This window comes from Cucurbita pepo, chromosome LG04 (assembly GCF_002806865.2).
Source record: "Cucurbita pepo subsp. pepo cultivar mu-cu-16 chromosome LG04, ASM280686v2, whole genome shotgun sequence".
Classification (NCBI taxonomy): Eukaryota; Viridiplantae; Streptophyta; class Magnoliopsida; order Cucurbitales; family Cucurbitaceae; genus Cucurbita; species Cucurbita pepo.
Window position 1 is genome coordinate 10,324,503 of NC_036641.1, and position 20,579 is coordinate 10,345,081.

At 40.7% G+C, this 20,579-nt stretch overlaps 7 protein-coding genes and 1 pseudogene across 11 annotated transcripts; 3 read left to right on the forward strand and 5 right to left on the reverse strand.

Moving 5' to 3' along the window:
• Nucleotides 1-1,892: 1,892 nt before the first annotated feature.
• Nucleotides 1,893-6,852, forward strand: LOC111792798. The gene is made up of 8 exons (XM_023674384.1): nt 1,893-2,241; nt 2,452-2,588; nt 2,875-3,868; nt 4,306-4,397; nt 4,881-4,955; nt 5,125-5,186; nt 5,268-5,337; nt 5,438-6,852. The coding sequence occupies exons 1-8, from the start codon at nt 2,061-2,063 to the stop codon at nt 6,476-6,478; spliced, it is 2,652 nt and encodes an 883-aa protein (XP_023530152.1). The 5' UTR covers nt 1,893-2,060; the 3' UTR covers nt 6,479-6,852.
• A 613-nt stretch (nt 6,853-7,465) lies between these two features.
• LOC111792800 (transmembrane 9 superfamily member 11-like) lies at nt 7,466-10,235 on the forward strand. Of its 2 annotated transcripts, XR_002814852.1 has the most exons (3): nt 7,466-7,685; nt 7,804-9,879; nt 10,030-10,235. XR_002814852.1 is itself a non-coding variant. In XM_023674388.1 (2 exons), the coding sequence occupies exon 2, from the start codon at nt 7,837-7,839 to the stop codon at nt 9,808-9,810; it is 1,974 nt and encodes a 657-aa protein (XP_023530156.1). In that variant the 5' UTR covers nt 7,466-7,685; nt 7,804-7,836; the 3' UTR covers nt 9,811-10,043. The 2 variants fall into 2 exon arrangements, 1 of the variants encoding a protein (XP_023530156.1); XM_023674388.1 differs by having other exon boundaries at nt 7,804-10,043.
• A 52-nt stretch (nt 10,236-10,287) lies between these two features.
• LOC111793350 lies at nt 10,288-11,223 on the reverse strand. The gene has a single exon (XM_023675195.1). It carries the CDS (start codon nt 11,221-11,223, stop codon nt 10,288-10,290), a length of 936 nt encoding a protein of 311 aa, XP_023530963.1.
• A 353-nt stretch (nt 11,224-11,576) lies between these two features.
• On the forward strand, nt 11,577-18,186 carry LOC111792799 (dicer-like protein 4). Of its 4 annotated transcripts, none has more exons than XM_023674387.1 (13): nt 11,577-11,692; nt 11,829-11,975; nt 12,049-12,320; nt 12,402-12,832; nt 12,924-13,024; nt 13,222-13,427; nt 13,512-14,165; nt 14,260-14,532; nt 14,641-14,967; nt 15,247-15,538; nt 15,603-15,717; nt 15,799-15,986; nt 16,229-18,186. In XM_023674387.1, the coding sequence occupies exons 2-12, from the start codon at nt 11,912-11,914 to the stop codon at nt 15,971-15,973; spliced, it is 2,910 nt and encodes a 969-aa protein (XP_023530155.1). In that variant the 5' UTR covers nt 11,577-11,692; nt 11,829-11,911; the 3' UTR covers nt 15,974-15,986; nt 16,229-18,186. The 4 variants fall into 4 exon arrangements, 3 of the variants coding, with proteins under 3 accessions (XP_023530155.1, XP_023530153.1, XP_023530154.1); XR_002814851.1 differs by lacking the exon at nt 11,577-11,692 and having other exon boundaries at nt 11,699-11,975; nt 16,229-16,395; nt 16,515-18,186; XM_023674385.1 differs by lacking the exon at nt 11,577-11,692 and having other exon boundaries at nt 11,699-11,975.
• LOC111793352 (plasma membrane ATPase 4-like) lies at nt 16,230-16,991 on the reverse strand. Its single transcript, XM_023675196.1, has 4 exons — nt 16,950-16,991; nt 16,676-16,858; nt 16,420-16,595; nt 16,230-16,326 (listed from the first exon to the last, which is right to left on the reverse strand). Exons 1-4 carry the CDS (start codon nt 16,989-16,991, stop codon nt 16,230-16,232), a joined length of 498 nt encoding a protein of 165 aa, XP_023530964.1.
• LOC111793353 lies at nt 17,100-18,619 on the reverse strand (annotated as a pseudogene).
• LOC111792801 (ATPase 9, plasma membrane-type-like) lies at nt 18,329-20,548 on the reverse strand. Its single transcript, XM_023674389.1, has one exon. The coding sequence runs from the start codon at nt 19,131-19,133 to the stop codon at nt 18,654-18,656; it is 480 nt and encodes a 159-aa protein (XP_023530157.1). The 5' UTR covers nt 19,134-20,548; the 3' UTR covers nt 18,329-18,653.
• On the reverse strand, nt 19,159-20,074 carry LOC111793354 (ATPase 2, plasma membrane-type-like). Its single transcript, XM_023675197.1, has 3 exons — nt 20,027-20,074; nt 19,597-19,953; nt 19,159-19,524 (listed from the first exon to the last, which is right to left on the reverse strand). Exons 1-3 carry the CDS (start codon nt 20,072-20,074, stop codon nt 19,159-19,161), a joined length of 771 nt encoding a protein of 256 aa, XP_023530965.1.
• Nucleotides 20,549-20,579: the final 31 nt, after the last annotated feature.

Here is a 20,579-nt window from a genome sequence, read left to right on the forward strand (position 1 = left end):
ACTAATTTATTCATAAAAATTAGTATTTTTAAATGTGATTTATTTCCTTGAAGGAGAAGAAAAGAGAATCTGTCCGAGGCGAAGCAGCCTGGCGGAGGGATAGGACAGTTGGCTTCATCATGTTAGCCTTTATGCTCAGTGCGAGTACGGCTGGAATTTCGAATTTCGAATAAATTATTATTTGGTACTCTTATTTTTGTTGTCAAATTTCGTTCATTTTAATAAATTCTTGATTTGGTATTTTAAAGAAAATAATAATTTCATCAATTTAATATTTAAAATTTATGTGCTCAAAAAAAGGAAAATGCAAAATCGAGATATTTATGTCTGTTTATGTTGGAGAAATTAAAGATATTTTTGGAAATTCAATTTTGGTATTAGTTGAAGGATCCTCGAAAGGAAACTTCCGAATGAGCGTGAATCGACTCTGCTTTCATCTTCATCGCGAGGAGAAACTGAAATGGAGGCCAATCGCCGTTTCTGTGAAATAGATGAATCGGTTCATCGAAATGCACAGAACATTTTCATTCTATTAGCAAACATCAAGCGATTTACACCATTCCATTCTTTCATCAATCAACTCTATTTTCCACTAAATCAAAAGAATTTCTCATGTATTACAAACTAAGAAAACAAAGAGAAAAAAGAGAGAGAGGAAAACGAAACAAAAAAAGAATCAGAATACTGTTCATCTCCTGTTAGATCCAAGGCCTTCCGACTCCATCGACGGGGAAGAGGAGGGAGAAGAAATGCCAGAACCAGAAGCAGCAGCAGCCATAGCCAAGCAGCCCTCACTCCAGGCTCGTCGAATCGGATACGAGACGGTGCTGTGCTTGGACATAGAGTGGGAACAGCGCCTGTTATCTCGATCGTGAAGAGCGCAGCCACAGTTCTTGTGGTAGGGACGGCGAGCGATCTCGGCGTCGCAGGTGGCGATGCAGCCGTGGTAGACGGATCCAAACAAGGCGTCGGCCATAGATTCTATGGTAGTGGCCGTCGCCAGGGAGGAGTTGAGAGAAAGGGGAAGGGAGAAGAAGAGGATTATATAGGGGAAGGAAGGGAAATTAAGGGGGAGGTTGAAGAGAAGACAGTTGTCGGCAAATGGTAAAAGGGAAAGGCGGCAATTAAGCGATGTGGGAGCCGTGTGCTGCGCTTGCTTGTGGGCTTGTGCGTTGGGAGTTGGCCTACTTTGTTTCTTGTGTTGCCGCGTTTGCCGATTGCCATGTGATACGATGCCCTTTTGGGCTGTACAAGACATTGACTCACTCCCCATTTTTTCTTTCTTAAATAAACAAATATTTTTTATTTTGTTTTATTTTGTCTTCCATTGTCCACTTCACATTTGCACTGTGTTTGGACGGTTACAAATAGTATTAAAGCCAGACATCGAATAACATGTTAACGAGGATGTTGAACTTCAAGAGAGTGGATTGTGAGATCTCACCTCAATTGAAAATGGGTCTTATAAATATGTGAAAACTTCTCCCTAACCGACATGTTTGTAAAACTGTGAGATTGACATTAATACATAATGAACCATATTTAGTAGCAGTGAGTTTAAATTATTACAAATGGTATTAGAGTCCTACACTGACAATTTGCCTACAATGATACTAGACTTGGAATGAATTATGAGATTAGACGTCGGTTAGAGAGAGAAATGTTATAAGGGCGTGGAAACTTATGAGTAAAAGATGCATTTTAACCGACTTGTTTGGTTGTTAATAACTAAATTAATTGAAGGCCCAACTGCTAACCTAATTGCCCCTGTTTCATTTTTAAACATCAATAATAAGAAGTGTAATGTTTTATTAACAAAATGGGCTTAAACGGGCCTGAAAGAGGAGTTGTAGGCCTTGACCTTCGTGGTTTTCTTGCCCAGCAAGCGAGTGGATCCGATTCTTTGCTGGTCTCTTTGTTATCCGTCTACCCAGCTGACGCCACCGCAAGCTTCCCCCGCTGTGGCGGTTTGCTTCGTATTTTGGGAACTTGACTTGTAACCTACCCAGCCGAGCTCATCGATAAAAACGCTGTCGTTCTCTGGCAGTGCCAGGTCTACGATGGCCGGAGGAAGACGAAGAACCAACCATGCCAAACCCAGTGATGGTTTCAGGAAGAACAAAGGTAGTTCCGGCAGAAGAAGATCAGACCCGTCGTCTTCAGTTCGAGGAAATTTGTTTGTTGATGGTGGGGTTTTATCTGATTGGCAGTTCCAGACCTCGCCACCGAGTTCAGCTCGAGGTTCCATTTCTTTTTCTTTTCTTCTTATTCCACTCCCGAGTCCCTGACTTCGATTATTTTGCGTTTGCTTAATCTAACTTGTACGGGTATAAGTTGTGTAGGGCTAGTTTTTCATTTCTTCGGTTGGTGAAAACGATGATCTGAGTTGATAGTTTTCTGGGATTGTTCTTTGTACTTCGACATTGATTTTTCTTTGGATATATTATACAGAGGGAAATTCTAGGTCGAAAGGCAAGTCTGGATCCAAATCGGCTGATTTAGATCGTAAAAAAGCAGCTTCGTCAAGTGGGACTAAACAATCAAATGGTAATGCTATTGGCTATGAGTACCCTCCTGCTCCCCATCAGGTATTGCTTATTTGATCGATCGTACTCTCCATGGATCGTTTTTTAGATCCTTGAAACATCTCTATCTCCCATGGCCTTGCGTTTTTTTTTTCTTTTTTTTTTTGAATTTACATTTCTATTAAATTTTATGTTCTCTTCAATTGGTTTTGAGGCATTTTCCCCTAATGCGTTAGAAATTTCTGTTTTCTTGAGATATCTTTCCATTTTGGCTTCTTGATACATTCTTTCTCGTAAGTTACTGCAATTTAGATTCACTTTGATTTTTTTTTTGTTTGGGTTTTCACAGGAAGGGGGGTTGCATTCTGAATCACGAGGTCTGCAGAATGATGCAGATTGTAGCTTGGACAACTCACAGCCTTTTATATTACTTAATTCTAACTCGAAGCATTCGCAAATTGTCGCATATGTTGACGATAAACCACCTATAAAGGAAGATGATGTTGAATTTACTTATGATTACGGTACAAATTTTCTGTTAGGTGACAGTTCTCATAGAGGACTAGGGTTTCACGATGAGGACGAACTTGTTAGAAATCAAAACACTGATGATGATTCACCCACACTTGTGGAAGAACAAGAAGGATTATGTACTGGTTCATTGCCCTCCAAGAAGGAAGCGGGTACTGATGAGAGGGTTGAGTGCAGGGAAGGGGTTGAGTTGGCTAGTGAGATGCTAGCTGAAGCATCATCCCCCAACAAATACTCACATGGTGTGTGCTCTCCAAGAAATTCAGGTTTCTTGTCAATTGGTGGTGTGAGATTATACACCCAAGATGTATCTGATGAAGAAAGTGATGATGATGGGGAGTTGTCAAATGGAAGTTCTGAATACTCTGAGCCTTCAGAGTCCGACGAATCGTCTGAAAGTGATAGCTCTGCAGAAATGGCTTGCAGTGGTTCAGATATTGATGACGAGGTGGCTGAAGATTATCTTGAAGGGATTGGTGGGAGTGAACATATTTTAAAATCCAAATGGTTAGTAAAACAAGAGTTGGCCGAGTCGGATGATGATTGTTCCAGCAGTAGCCTTGATGATACTTTGGAGAAATTAAGCAGCATTGCTTTGCAGGAAGCATCCAAAGAATATGGAATGAAGAAAACTCCTTCAAGGAAGAAAAGTAACATTGTTTCTAGAGATAATTGGTCGTCATTGGCTCTAGATGACTTGCTGATAAAAGATTCTAGATCTGCATCTGCTAGAAAGAAGAAGAATGCTGCTCATTTTGCAGGTTCTTGGCCTCCAAAGGCTCCAAAAAGTAAAGCTTGTGGAAAGTATCCTGGTAAGGAACTCATTATCATGTGGAATCTATTAATCAGACTCAGTTTCTTCATCAATGAAATTATATTCTGTCCCTGTAGTGGTGCACTGATGTTTTCTTTTTCTATGAAAAATTATTCCATCAATTGAATTAGACTCGTAGTTCATACACAATCGCTGAAAATAATTGATCCTGCAAGAAAAGGAGAACCCTAATTTGATTCTTAAATGATGTCATCCGGGAAATTAATAAAGCAGACTGCAGAATAAGGCTACTCGGTGAAATGAAATGTAACTCCTTCAGACACAATCTTTTGAAGACTATAGGACTTAAATATCTAGATTCCAGGAATGAAGGGGGAAAAAAAGAGTTTAGTGTTCAAAATTGACTCTTTGCTCGTGTCATGAGCACTGCATCTGGTAAACTTTGACATATAATATTATTGTGCTTGTTGTCAGGTGAAAAGAAGAAATATCGTAAAGAAACAATTGCAGCAAAGCGTCGAGAAAGAATGCTTAATCGGGGTGTTGATCTAACGAAAATAAACCTGGTATGTATTGCTTATTTATTTTTCAACTTGTGTTGGATTTTCTCTTAAAGTTTTATTGTATTAGGTCATTCATCACTTTATAGTATGCACCCGAACAATAAATAATTTTCCTGATAAGATCCTTGTTGTTCAGAAACAGCCCAAGTCTAGTATTGGGTAATTTCTTTTCACAAGACCTCCAAACAATAGTCTCATTGCTTGGAATTTTTTTTTTTTTTTTTGAAACAACTAGGCTTCCCACTGTTTGGAATGTTTTTTTTTTTGTTTTTTTATTTTAATCTTGATGTGTTTCCGCTGTCTGATTGCATTCCTTTGATCTGCTAAACAACAACTGTCGGAATGAGTATTTCATTCTCATTTCTCCCCATTTGCATAAGTTGTTTGATTGCTTCCTAGTTGTATGAGTTTGATGGATGGGTTTCTCAAATCCAGATTTCCTCTGAATTTTGCATCAACTAATCTTCTAGTTTGTTTGAATTGTAGAAATTGGAGCACATGGTTTTGAACAGAGAAGATATGTTTTCTTTCCAACCTATGCATCCCCGTGATTGTTCCCAGGTATATATTTTGCTGCTTCATCTGCAGTTTGTTATCAGTTTATGCCATGGAGTGGAAACAATATTCCTTGTATTTTTGTGCTTTTATGGTGCAAGCTTGATCGATTACTTTATGCTGCTCCTTTCTGGACCTTTTTCTTTTGTCAGTTATGACATTTCCATATCGTTAGGTACGACGCTTGGCAGCAATTTACCGCTTGCATAGTGGATGCCAAGGTTCTGGTAAAAAAAGGTAAAACTTAATTTCTTTTTCCTATTTGTATTTTCAGTCATCGAGCATTGATGCTCAAACTTGCTATAATTTTTTGATCAGGTTTGTAACGGTAACTCGAACACAATACACGGGATTGCCATCATCAAGTGATCAAGTTCGCCTCTCACAGGTTGAAATCTTTTTTATTTGAGAACTCTGCTTTCTTTGAATGTTGTTGGTCATCAAACTATATATAATATATATATATTTCCTTTCTTCCCCAATCCCAGCTACTAGGAGCAAGAGACGAGGATAATGATTTTTCTGTTGCGGAAGGCCTAAATATAAAATCACACGGCAGCAACAGAAGCAGAGAAAAGAAGAATGCCAAAACAAGTGGTTTGAGCATATTGGAGCTTAATCATTCTGGAAGCAGTAAGTCGAGGACAAGGGGTTCTGCGGGTAAGGGATCAAGTCAGAAAAAGACTGGCAAAAAGTATGCTGATCAACCAGTCTCATTTGTATCATGTGGAGTGATGCAACCAGATGCGGTGGAGATAACAACTAGCAATGTTAAGGACGTAGATAAAGGTAAGGATATCGTAGATGCATCAGAAATGATGGAGTTGACTACTAGCAAAGTCAAGAACATGGATATAAGTAGGGAAAGTATTGGTGCATTTGAGGCGCACACCACGGGCTTTGGGTCAAAAATGATGGCAAAAATGGGATTTGTAGAAGGTGGAGGGTTGGGGAAAGATGGTCAAGGAATGGCCTGCCCCATTGAAGTGATCAAAAGGCCAAAATCACTTGGGTTAGGCGTTGAGTTCTCGGCAGAGGCCTCGACTTCTGCTGGTGATAACCAGGAAAGTCGAGGATCCGCCATTAGAACAACTGGAGCTTTGGGAAAATCTACAAAAATGGGTGCTTTTGAAGAGCACACCAAAGGGTTTGGGTCGAAGATGATGGCAAAAATGGGATTTGTAGAAGGTGGAGGATTGGGGAAAGATGGTCAAGGAATGGCTCGACCCATTGAAGTGATCAAAAGGCCAAAATCACTTGGGTTAGGCGTTGAGTTCTCGGCAGAGGCCTCGACTTCTGCTGGCGATAACCAGGAAAGTCGAAGATCGACCAATAGAACAACCGGAGCTTTGGGAAAATCTAAAAAAATGGGTGCTTTTGAAGAGCACACCAAAGGATTTGGGTCGAAAATGATGGCAAAGATGGGATTTGTTGAAGGAATGGGATTGGGAAAAGATTCACAAGGAATGGTGAACCCTTTGCTTCCTGTTAGGCGGCCTAAAGCACGAGGGTTGGGCGCCAAAGGTTAGATTTGTAGAACACATCTGTTGGCTTCATCATATGCTCTAATTCATCTACTCCATTAGAATCTGTCAAAGTTAACAAGGTAAATCTAGCCCTCTCCTGTTATTTCAATTGTATCCTGATAAAAGAAACAAGACTCCGTTTTCTTTGCTGCAAAGAATTAGGTGTCATCGAGTTCGGGATTCCAACCTAACCGATGTCAAAGAAATCAACGACGAGAAATCAAGCTCTACGTTGCATTCACTTTCAGAATTGAGCTGATTGAACTCTGGATGTGGGAAGTTTGTTATGTTTTGATGTCGTTGGGCGAAGTGAACTCGTCGATTATGTGCATTTGATTAAACTTCCAATCTTGTTGAACTGTCCCCAAAAATAAAAATAAAAAATAAAAAAACACAGATGAAATAGTTTCTAAGGTTAATAAACTTATGTCCTGTCTATGTCGTGTTTAAAGTTATTTTGTTGATGCATAATTCAATTATATAAAAAATACATATCTTCCAATATTAAATTTAAAATAACTAACTTTTTAATCAATTTATTATTTTTTTTAAAGAAATTATTATTTTTAGTATATTTGATTCTCAGTACCTTTTTCTCATAAAATTATTTTAAAATATTAATAAATAAAAGATCACAGTTTTTTTTTAATACATATTTTATCTATTTTTAAAAACTATGTTCTATTTTTTAAATTAGACAAAGAATATAACTATTCTTTAATTAAAAAAATACGAAAATTATGGTAGAAAAATGAAGAGAAAAAACGAGCATAGTTTAAAAAAAAAAAAAAAAAAGAATTTAAATGTTTCTTTTAGTAAAGAAAATAACCATAGTAAAAAGAAAAATGGTGAGGAAACATTTTAAAAATATAAAATCGAAAATAAATTTTTTATGAAATATATTATTTTAATTACATAAAAATACCCGCCCATTTCAATATTTTATTCCCAATTTTGATTCTGGTTACTAATTTGAAGAGGATACAATGGTCATTTGAAGAAATTGCCGCAACTTCCAGGCTTCGCCCTCTTCAGTCACACGTTAACGTGCTGGAAAAGATGAAGCTAATTACCTATCAAATTCGTCTCCCATTGCAATAATTGTGAATTATCAACTGTTTCTCACTTCGAGAACTCGAAGCATTGGCAGCTACTGCGACGATTTTCCTTTCTCCGGCGGTGATCGTCCTTCGAGTATTCTATGTCTCAGGTCAGTCATGTTCGTTCTTTCGTTCGTTCCTTGACTTTCATTTCCTATTCTATTAGTTCGTTAATGTTAGCAATTATAGGTTATGTGAATTCCCTTGTCTGGTTTGTGCTTCTTCTAGATCTGACTCTAATCGAGCTCGTACTCTTCAAGAATGGAGTTTTGGGGTGGATTTAGGATCTGGGTCTTGTCCGTCTGCTTGATTTTGCAATGTGGATATGGGTTTTATCTTCCGGGGAGTTACCCTCTCAAACATATTGTCGGTGATGACTTGTCCGTGAAAGTTAATTCTATAACCTCTATCGATACCGAAATGCCGTTTAGCTATTACAGTTTGCCTTTTTGCCAACCTCAAGGCGGCATTAAGGATAGTGCTGAAAATCTTGGCGAGCTTCTAATGGGGGACCGGATTGAGAACTCGCCTTATCTGTTTAAGATGTATAAGAATCAGACAGATGTGTTTTTGTGTAAGACAGATCCGTTGAGTGATGATCAATTTAAGACCTTAAAGGAGAGGATTGATGAGATGTATCAGGTGAACTTGATCCTGGACAATTTGCCTGCAATTCGGTATACCAAGAAAGAAGGCTATCATTTGCGTTGGACAGGATACCCTGTAGGAATCAACTTCAAGGGTTCCTACTTTGTCTTTAACCATTTGAAATTTAAGGTTCTTGTTCACAAATATGAGGAGACCAATGTAGCGAGCATAATGGGAACCGGTGATGCTGCAGGTGTGATCCGAACAATCGGTAAACAGGAACCGGATGCTCCGGGATACATGGTGGTTGGATTTGAGGTTGTACCCTGCAGTCCTTTGCACAATGTAGATTTGGTTAAGAACTTAAAAATGTACGAAAAGTATCCAAATCCTATTCAATGTGACCCTGCCAGTGTATCAACGCAAATTAAAAAAGGCCAACCTATAGTGTTCACGTATGACGTTACATTTGAAGAGAGCGACATCAAGTGGCCATCTCGATGGGATGCGTATTTGAAGATGGAGGGTTCAAAAGTTCATTGGTTTTCGATCTTGAACTCTTTGATGGTGATAACGTTTCTCGCTGGTATTGTTCTTGTGATCTTCTTGAGGACCGTTCGACGAGATCTTACACGTTACGAGGAGCTTGATAAGGAGGCTCAGGCACAGATGAACGAGGAGTTATCGGGTTGGAAGCTTGTCGTGGGGGATGCTTTCCGTGCTCCAGCCAATCCTGCACTTTTGTGTATTATGGTTGGTGATGGGGTTCAGCTTCTTGGGATGGGAATTGTGACCATATTGTTTGCTGCTCTTGGGTTCATGTCCCCAGCATCCCGTGGAACACTTATTACAGGCATGCTATTTTTCTATATGATTCTCGGCGTCGCAGCCGGCTATGTTGCTGTACGTCTTTGGAGAACTATCTGTTGTGGTGACCACAGAGGATGGGCTTCAGTGTCATGGAAGGCTGCTTGTTTCTTCCCTGGTATTGCCTTTCTAATTCTCACCACGCTGAATTTTCTATTATGGGGCAGTCAAAGCACTGGAGCCATTCCATTGTCGCTCTTTGTTATTCTACTTTTGCTGTGGTTCTGTATATCAGTTCCTCTTACTCTTGTTGGTGGCTATTTTGGTGCCAAGGCACCTCATATTGAATATCCTGTTAGAACCAACCAAATCCCACGGGAAATACCACCCCAGAAATACCCATCTTGGCTCTTAGTCCTTGGCGCCGGCACTCTTCCTTTTGGCACCTTATTCATAGAACTCTTCTTCATCATGTCTAGCCTCTGGATGGGTCGTGTTTATTACGTTTTCGGGTTTCTCTTCATCGTGTTTGTGCTTCTTATTGTGGTTTGTGCTGAGGTATCTCTGGTTGTAACCTATATGCATCTTTGTGTGGAAGATTGGAAATGGTGGTGGAAGTCTTTCTTTGCTTCTGGTTCAGTTGCCATATACATCTTCTTGTACTCGATTAATTATCTTATCTTCGATCTTAAGAGCTTGAGTGGACCTGTCTCAGCCACTCTCTACCTCGGTTATTCACTCTTCATGGTTCTTGCAATCATGTTCATAACTGGAACGGTTGGATTCCTCTCGTCCTTCTGGTTCGTTCATTACTTGTTCTCTTCTGTGAAGCTGGACTGAGTAACCTCCTCATACCCAAAATCCAGCAAGCATCAAGACGTTTCGTGGCGTGTTCGAGGAGCTAAAGCAGTAAGCTTCTTGCAGTTGTTCTATCATGTGTTGGTGTCTTATTTTTTCATTCGAATTCGATATGGATCTAGATAATGTAGCAAAAATTTTTGGTTCCTCCTGTTTCGTGGAGCTCATTGTATGAGATTTTGAACTTGAATTCATTTGCAGTTTTTGTTAGAAAAGACTAATGTTGCAATGCCGTTGATGAAAGGGCAAAAGCCAAGGGAGAGAACCAATTCAAAACAAATAATAAGAAGCCAACAATGGGATGAAGATTTTAATGCACTGATGTTTATGATTCTGCTTTGAACCAATAAACGTCACAGATGAAACGATTCCAAATGAATATATAAAGGAAGATGATTCAGCTTGAAGTTCTTTAATGGCGATCAAAGTTACTGTCGAAGTTTTGGAATGTTATTGCATTTACTCCGGGTTCTGTTCTAAGCTCTGCCATCTCGAATGAAGAGCATCGACCACACCATTGAAGCTGTCGAATTTAGAACTCACCAAATCAATCTTAACGCCGAGCCTCTCAGCTCCCGCCGCCGTCACCGGACCGTGCGCCGCCAACACCATTTCCGGCCACTTTTTTCTCATCATCTCCCACTGCAATCCCAAAGCCCTCAAGCTTTTTAGCAGCCCCTCCACTTCCCCAGTACTAGTAAACACAATGGCATCCAATTTCTCATCCTCCCCTCTCTCTGCTAGCTTCCTCGCGCACTCGGGTCCGACCCATCGGGTCTCGTACGCATCGACACGAACCGGAACCCACCCGCTCGCCGCGAGGTCGCGGAGGAAGTTTGGAACCACCGGAGGCTCGTTCAGCCCCACGACGCGAGGAACCGGACACAGAACCCTACGGTGGTTTCCAATCCCAAGAGCCTCCACTAGACCACTCGGCGAAGCTATTTTAGGTACGACGACTCTAATCCGGTTCGCGTTAGGGCAAAATTTGGAAAGAACTCCATGATCGAGAAGCTCCGAGTCCTTACCTAGGGCTGCGATTAGAAAAGTGTCGCCCTGAGGCGATAGCAAGGGCTCGTCGATTTCAGTAGCGGCGTCGAGGAGGGCTGTGATGCCAGAGCGGGAGGTGAAGGCGACAGCGGAGTAGAAATGGAGATTTGGAGGAACGAGATGGGATTTGATGGCGATGGGAGTGGGGTGGACGGTGACGGTGGGGCACCAGAGGGGGTCGAAGCCTTTGAGAGAGAGGAGGTTCGAGAGGCTGCCGGCATAGTTCTGAGGCGTCGTAAACGCCACCGTACGCGAAGGGGAGTTGGTGGGAATGGCGGGAGAAGGAGATGAAGCGAGTGGATTTAGGTGGTGGATTGGGCTGGGGTGGGCGGCGCCGGTGCTCATTTTTTGTTCTTTCCCGACCAATCTGAGTTTTGCCTTTTCATTGGGCTAAATTATTAAAATTACTTTCCATTTTATTTAAAAATACTTCAATAATATTCTTCATATTTCATAATGGTTAAAATATTAAAAAAGAAATTGAGTTGTCTTCTTCTTCTCGATTAAGAAAACCCGTTTTCTGATCGAAACAGTCCTCCAAGTATCTTCATCGTCGTCTTCTTCTCGATTAAGAAGGACAAATCGGCCTGCAACACATGTACGCCTCAGATTCACCTCCATTACTAAGAGGGCCGCCATTGAATTCCATGGAGGGACCTAACTTGGCCACTAAGTTTAAAGTGACTGTGTATAGACTTTCTGCCTTTTGGGTCATGGCTTTTCGCCTTCTTCCACAACTGGGGTCCCACTCCTTGTACGGATATTCGTTCGTATGCCCATTGACGGACCAAGATCAAGACATTATTCGCTTAAGGTACATGTAGCGTTGTGGTTGTCATTTTTCATTCTCCTCCTGCTGTGCTCTGTTCATTTCAGTATCTTACAAACCTTACTCTGCTCTGCGATATCTTCTTTTATCTGGTGTTGTATTTCTATTGTGATGGATTTAGGGGGAACTCCATGTGATGCAATTCTGCCCTCCAATGCTCCAATCCCACTGGAAGATGGTGCTCTCAATGACCATCTCTTGCCCATGAGAGACAGTGCAAATGGAGAGGAATTAGAGCTTGACTCCTCTGATTCTGACAGTTCCGAAGGTTCACTTGATAATTCCCTGATTTTAATTTTGTTTTTATGGCTCTTGGTTCATATTTGTAACCATGGTTGCAGATGAGACTTCACGACAAGAATTGTATGAGATGTTGCTTCCAGCTGCTCTGAAAGAGTCTTGGACTAGCTCGGGTCATGTGATTCTTAACTGTTACCATTTTAAATTTGCTCCTCATCCTAGAGATAGGAGCTACAAAGAATTTGGTTTATTTGTGAAGGCACCACTTCCCCAAGAGGCTGAGAGAATGAACGTTGAGCTTCATCTTGAACGTGGTAGATCTGTAATGGTAAATTTGGTGCCATCAGGGGTCGTTAAGCTTTTGGAGGATGAGGTAAATGGTTTATCTACTGACTCTGGACTAAATTATTCTCTTATAAATTTTAAACACACCCAATATATCTATGCTTCTCAGATAACCCAGGCAGAGAGTTTTCAGGAGATGTTTCTTAAGGTCATTTTAGACAGATCAGAATTTGAACAGGACTACATACCTTTGAGGAATAATGTGTCTAGATCTATTTCATCACCATCTTACTTGTTGCTTCCTGTGATTTGTCATGATAATGAGGGATCGGTATCTATAGATTGGGAAGTTATTAGAAGATGTTTATCCTCCCAAATTTTCCAGAATCATGCATGCTCTGTTATCAACGAAAGTCCTTCCTCGGATACCCATTTGATACTTTATGATGGCCGTAGAAGGTCGAGTGATATCGAGAATAGTTTAGTGTATGTCCCATACAACCGTAAATTCTTTTTTGTCACTGACATTGTGAGTGGGGAGAATGGATACAGTCCGTTCAAGAACTCAGGCTCCTTGAGTCATCTCGAGCATTTAGCGAGGTAGGTTTCTAATTTTCTGGTGTTCAATTTATCTAATTCTTCTATAGTCTATATTACATTTATAAAGTTTTTGTATAAATGTTGTGATCAGGTTTGGCACTCATCTTAAATACCCTGAGCAGCCTCTTCTTTGCGCAAAACAGCTATTCAATTTGAAAAACTGGCTATACAATAGAAAGCAGAAAGAATCTGGTAATTTCTTAGTTCTTTTGCTACTTAGTCTAGTTATTTAGTTTAAGTTTGCTGCATCCAATGTCTGGATATGGCTATTTGAAGCGTCGGATCGAGTTTTCGTTTATGTAATTGTTTCGATATCTTTTGTTACATTGCTAAGTACTCGTTGTTAAAGATTTCCTTTTGTCATTCTGTTAAATGATATCTTGATACAGAAGCACGTCATCTGGAAGAATATACTACTAAGTTGCCTCCCGAGCTTTGTCAATTGAAGATAACAGGCTTTTCAAAAGATATTGGAAGCTCCATATCGTTGTTGCCATCAATTATGCATCGTCTAGAGAACTTGCTTGTTGCTATTGAATTGAAGTCTATGTTAACGGCTGCTTTTCCAGCGGCAGCTGAGGTTACTGCCAACAGAGTGGGTGCTTTGTCTTGCACTTTAAATTTCTATTAACATTTTGGTTCTTTACATGCCTTTAACAGCTTTGAGTTTTCATATTAGATTCTTGAAGCACTCACCACTGAGGAGTGCAAGGAATGCATTTCCCTGGAAAGGCTTGAAACACTCGGTGATGCTTTCCTTAAGTTTGCAGTAGGAAGACGCCTTTTTCTTGCCCACGATAAGTTTAATGAAGGAAAACTTACGAAAAAACGTTCTCATTTGGTGAAAAATATTAATTTGCTCAAGCTAGCAACTAAAAAGAATTTACAGGTATACATACGTGACCAGCCATTCAGACCTAGTGAATTTTATCCACTCGGTCGTCCTTGTCCAAGAATTTGCAACGAGGAAACTAGAAAAGATATCCATTCTCATGATAATGCAGCAAGTGAAGCCAAGTGCAGCAAAGGCCACCACTGGCTACATCTGTACATAATCAGTGATGTTGTTGAAGCTTTGGTTGGAGCATTCCTAGTTGACAGTGGCTTTAAAGCTGCAATTGCATTTCTCAAATGGATCGGCATAAAAGTAGAATTTGAAGCTTCACAAGTTACCGATGCTCTCATGGCAAGCAATGCTTGCATTCTACTTGCAGATAGTATAAACATTTCTGCACTTGAAAATTCATTAGGCCATCAATTTCTCCATAAAGCTCTGCTACTGCAGGCACTCGTACATCCTTCTTACCGCAAGCATGGAGGAGGTTCTTACCAGGTATGGACTTTATAATCTGCATTTCTACTCAACAAATTCTTGTGTTTCTACTTAACATTGCCACTTTTATTTATCTTTGCTGTGGGTTTGGCAGAGATTAGAGTTTCTTGGAGATTCTGTCCTGGATTACTTGATCACATCATATCTCTATTCAGCGTATCCTAAGCTGAAGCCGGGTCTATTGACAGATTTAAGATCAGTGTTTGTGATGAATGAGGCTTTTGCTAATGTGGCGGTAGATAGATTGTTCTACAAGTTTCTGATTTGTGATTCAACTAGCCTTCGAAGTAATATAGAAAGTTATGCAAACTTCATCCAAGCACCTCCTTCTGAAAGGGCCTCACTTGAGCAGCTGAGATTTCCAAGGGTATTCGTTTCGCATTGAATGCATAATATTTGTAAACAATACAAGGACAATCATGTGGAATTTTCTATTGTTTGTTCACTAATTTCAATGCTGCATCTTACATTGCAGGTTCTGGGAGACATGGTGGAATCTATTGTTGGGGCCGTTCTGGTTGATACAGGGTTTGACATGAACTATGTTTGGAACATAATGTTATCTTTTCTGGATACTATTATGAGCTATTCAGGCTTCCAACTTAGTCCTATTCGGGACATAAAAGAATTTTGTCAAAGTTGTGGCTGGAAGCTTCAGTTCCATGCATCAGAAGAGCCAAAATCTTATTCAGTTGAAGCGGAGGTGAAAGGAAACAACTTTCATGCCACTGCTTCTGCAGTCAACCGTAGTAAGAAACACGCCGAGAAAATTGCTGCCAATCTTATACTCACCAAGTTGAAGGTATATGAGTATAAACATGCTTCTACTGTTCTTTTATGCCAAAGAATCATTTGCATTCTTTTTCTTTACCATATGCTAGTTGATCCATGATTTATGTTTCGTCTTTCGTTTCCTTTTCGTTTGTTTCGAGAAATATATCGATCAATTCCGATTGTTTCTTTTTCTATTGATTCTTTTCCGATCGAGACGTATGGATCCATGAATATCATTGAAGTTTGCAAGCATCTGCATTGTTTTACTACAAGTCGTTTTAGCAAATTTCTTAACATGTTGCTGCAGGAAAAAGGATTCATACCTAAGGTCAATTCATTGGAGGAAATTTTAAGGTCAAGCAGTAAGATGGAACCAAAATTGATTGGATATGATGAAGTTCCCTTGGACACTATCAATCTTGGACCAGAATTTTCTGGTGCAGACTTAGATCCTTGCCGTGAAGTTGGTAATTCTCATTCAGTTTGCATTACACGGATAAGCGAAACACCGGTGTCTTCATCAGGAGCAGCAGAAGATCTGAAGCCTAGCATGGCCTTTGGTGGTCATGATAGTTCCACAGACTTGCAGTCATCATCAGGTTGGTTCTTGAAGGGTTACTATTACGTTTCAAGTTATTTTCTAATGCATAGTGGTCTTTTTAGGTCGGTCGGGTAAAACAACAGCCATATCACGTCTGTATGAAACCTGTGCTGCAAACCATTGGAATGACCCTTCATTTGATTGCATGGATGAGGAAGGACCAAGCCATTTAAAGATGCAAGTCCTTGATGAGTTAACACTATTACACTAGCCACTCTTAAAAGTAGGAAGTCTTATTCTGATTCAATCTTTCTGCAGGTTTACTTATAAGGTTGTATTAAAGATAGAAGAAGCCCCTGCTAGGACCTTGGAATTCATTGGAGCACCTCAGTTGAGAAAGAAGGCTGCGGCGGAGCATGCAGCTGAAGCAGCTCTTTGGTACTTGGAAAAGGAAGGGTACTTGCCGCTTGCCTCACACAGATTGATACAATAATTACTGATAATGTGTGAGTATAACCATGATACATTCCCTTAGCATTAAGTGAGTTTCAAAATTTTCATTACTTTAGAACTTCAGTTGATAATACATTCCACCCCACATTACCTAGAAAAAAGAATTGGAAGTACAAAAGAGGGAAGAAAAAAGAAACAGAATATACATATTTTCCCCTATTTTTTTCATTTTAAATGTATTTCCTTCTTCGTTTTTTCGTTGATAGTCAGCCCATTGTTGTCTCCTCCATCGCAGGTTAAACAGTGTAGTGTTGTTGGATAGTCTCAATATCCAACCCCTTCAACTTCACCACTGATTCCACATGGCCCTTTAGAGTGTGCAGTTCCCTCAGCCTGCACCATTCAACATTGAACCAATTCATAAAATTTGATTCTTGATTTTCATGACAGAACTTTTTCTGGGTAATGATTTGTTTTTTAATTTACCTTGCAATTTCAGCTCTTTTCTTGGCTTGCTCAGCAATCTCTGAATGATCCTCGTGGCTGCTACTCTCATGAAATATGGTTTCTGGTGGCTGCAGGCCGTGCATCGTCCGTTGTTCTGTTGCCCATTGTGCTTCTCTTTCGCCTATTCCGTAATCCTTCTTGGTTGTAAAGGCTGTCTACGTAGTATAATGGCCGAGAAAATTTATTAGCATGAGATGCGATAAGTGAATGACATTACAAAAGTTCGAGCACAGACCTTATTGTCGAGCATGTTGTCCCAGGCCTTGCCGCTGAGGGCGTATCGGATTGTGAATTTGAGAATATCAAGAGGGAAGTAAGTAATAATACTGTATACCCAGATGGCTCCTGCCCATCCCCAACCAATGCCTTTAATCCTTGCAAAGTCCCATTCAGCATATACCGCAATTAGAGAGGCAACCTGAAGTGTAGCAGAATCAAGAATCAGGAGATGTGTGAAATTTTGAAAAGGTTATTAGAAAGTAAGTACAAGAAGGAATGTTCCTACCAACTGTGCGGCAATGAAGGCAATAATTAGCAAGTAACCAGGGCATTCAACAAAGGACCAGCTTCTTGACCTTGTGACAAAGATGAGGGCTTGACTGATGATGCTCACTTGAAGATAGAGAGCAGAGTTGATCTCAGCAATACCTTTGAGGGGCTTCACGCCAAATGTGCTCTGCTTATAATGTTGAGATGTTAGTATACAATGTCATGTTCTTTTCATTTAGGAAGGGAGCTTGATGTTGTTTTCTCACCGGGAAGAAGTTGGTTTCAATGGCGAGCCAGAAGAAAATGACGCTCATGATGGCCATGTATGTTCCAAGGACAACACCAGTAGCAAAGATTTCTTTGAGTTTCCATGAGTCTGGCACAGGTGATGGCTTGACCCTGTCCTTTGAAATGGTCATGATGGTTCCATCGTTAAGAATGGCAATGATCAGGACCATAAAAGGCGAGAAATCAAACTTCCAAATGAGAGCAACAAGCATGAATCCCAACACAATACGGATTGTAATGGAAACTGCATAGATGGTGTAGTTCTTCATTCTCTGAAAGATGGCTCTGCTGGTTAGTACAGCACTCACAATCACACTTAGCCCTGGCTCTGTCAAGACAATGTCTGATGCACTTCTTGCTGCATCGGTTGCGTCGGCCACAGCAATACCAATGTCGGCTCTCTTGAGAGCAGGAGCATCATTGACACCATCTCCTGTCATGCCACAAATATGATCCCTCTCCTGAAGTTTCTTAACAATTTCGTACTTGTGTTCTGCAACCGAAAAATGACGAGTTTAGTTCAGTCGAGGAAGGCAGATGGTTTCATATATCTCATTGCGGTTGAAAGAACAATGTGATTACCAGGGAAGACACCAGCAAACCCATCAGCCATCTCAATCAGTTCATCCACAGGAATGGAAGCAATAGACTCATCCTTGGATTGGCCAAGCAAAGACGATGATGGATACATGTTGGTGCCCATACCGAGCCTTCGACCAGTTTCTTTTCCTATTGCAAGTTGGTCACCGGTGATCATCTTAACATTAACACCAAGTTCGAGAGCTCGACGGATGGTTTCTGCACTATCATGCCTTGGAGGATCAAATAGGGGCAAGAGACCAACAAATTCCCAAGGTTCTCCAGCACTCTCTTTGTCCTTATCTTGAACAGTCTATAAATGAGAGAAAAAAAGGTTCAAGATTGATAAGAACGCTTGTTCATACATGAATCCATTTCAGTATATTCACACATATTCACCTGTCGACCAACTGCCAAGGAACGTAGACCACGATTAGCATAGTTATCGATAACGGCATGAGCTTTCTCTCTTATTTCTCCTCTAAGCTCACAAAGGTCAATTATCTAGTGCCAAAATGACAGAGTTAGGCATATCAACCAAATGTGATTCAAGGTAAGTGACATCGACTATCAGAAAATGACACTACCTGTTCAGGAGCACCCTTGCTGCTTCTGTGCCAGTTACCGTCTTTGTCAATGTAGGTAATAGCGGTACGCTTATCGACTGGATTGAAAGGCAAGAAATGTACCTCAGTTATTCCTGCCCTTGCCTTGAGAGCCAAAGATGAAGCATGAGAAATAAAATACACCTAAAAAAGTTCAGTAAAAGAAGCCATGAACATAATAAAGCTGAGTACCAAACCTCTTTGGGGTCAGCCAACATTCCAACAATGCAGGCATCAATGGCATCTTGATTTTCAACTCTGGAAGCTCTTGCAGCATACAACATAACACCATCCTCGTTCATGCCTGATACAAACACCTGCAGTCATGAAGGCACCATGATGAGCCAATGAGCAAAAATTCTTTTCATTGAATTGCAACTGTGTGAGCTTGACCTCAATCAGGGACTTGTCCACCGTGAGCTTGTTGAGGGTGAGAGTTCCTGTCTTGTCACTGCACAGGACATCCATCCCAGCCATCTCTTCAATTGCTGTCATTCTCTTCGTAATGGCACCTTGCTGCGAAAGCCGATGCGATCCGATGGCCATGGTTACCGACAGAACGGTTGGCATAGCAATGGGAATACCTCCAATGAGAAGCACCAACAAGTTGTCAATTCCTTCTCTGTATGGCCTCTTCTGGATTGGATACATTACTAAGATCTCGATGACCATTCCCACCGCTATCGAGCATATACAGAAGTTTCCAATGGCTGTCAACACCTGATGAACCATAAACCAACGTTAGAACCTCAAATCTTCAAAGGAACCCCAAGAACTTGGTTATGCAGGAACTGAAGCTTTCTTTTACCTTTTGGAAATGACCAACTTGGTTGGTGCTGTCCACAAGATGAGCTGCCTTTCCAAAGAAGGTATGCACACCAGTGGCAATGACAACAGCTTCAATCTCACCTTGCTTACAAGTTGACCCAGAGAACACTTCATCCCCAGGATACTTGGTGACAGGCAAAGATTCACCAGTAAGAGCAGACTGATCAATCTTTAAAGGGTCGCCATCGAGGAGACGTGCGTCGGCCGGGATAATATCTCCCAATTTGACACTAATCACATCTCCTGGAACCAGAATCGCTGCCTCCTCTTCTTTCCACTTCCCATCTCTTAGAACCTACACAATTTGAAAGCACGAAAGTGTCAACAGTTCGAGTTCCTATCTAGCGTTAAATCAAGGATGGGTTACCTTAGTTTTAGGGGCAAGACCAGCCATGAGAGCAGCAGCTGCATTACCAGCATTGTTCTCTTCAATGAAGCTGATGGTAGAATTAATGATCAACAAGACAACGATACCAACAAAGTCTTGCCAATCTGGTGGTCTCCCTCCTCCATTGGCCAGGACGATGGCCATGATTGCCGCACATTCCATGACCCATGACAGAGGATTCCACATGAATCCCAAGAACTTCAAAAACTTGCTCTCTTGCTTCTCTTCAAGCTTGTTAGGCCCAAAAATTTGGAGTCTTTTTTCTCCTTCTGCTGTACTCAATCCTTCCTTCGTGCATTTCAACTGATCAAAAACTTCCTCCACAGGAATCCGTTCCTGAAACAACAAAAAACCCAGATTCAAAAACAAGAAAAAGATGAGAGAAAACGAAGAAAATATTGTTACTTACTAGATCAACGTTCTCGTTCTTAACATCTTCCAATGATATATCCCCCATTGCTGACAGAATACAACAAAACGAAGAAGAAAAATCTCCAACAACACTTGAATTCTTCCTTCTCCCTCCTTAGTTTCCTCCCTCTGTTATTGATTTTTTAGTCCAAACAAAAAGAGGGAAGATCAAAAAAGGAAGGGGAAAGGAAGCTATTTCATGCAGATGGAGATGCCAACATCTTGGGACTCAAAAAGGTTGCTTCTTTTTATAGGAAAATGGAGAAGGGGAGGGAATTGATCGAAATATCCCCTGTTTTGCTACACCACCTCATCCCTGCGCACCTGATTACAACCGCTTGGTTACATCCACAGTTCGTTAATCCCTTCTGTGGCTTCCCTCACCCCACGGGCTGTTCCTCTAACTGGTTTATTATGTGGCCGATGTCCATGCCGACCCTTTTCTTCATGCTCCTCCTGTTTTTGCATGCCTGTATTTTTTGTCCTTTTTTTTTTTTAATATCTGTTCACAAAAATAAACTTACAAATTTTAAATTCTTATCAAATTAGTA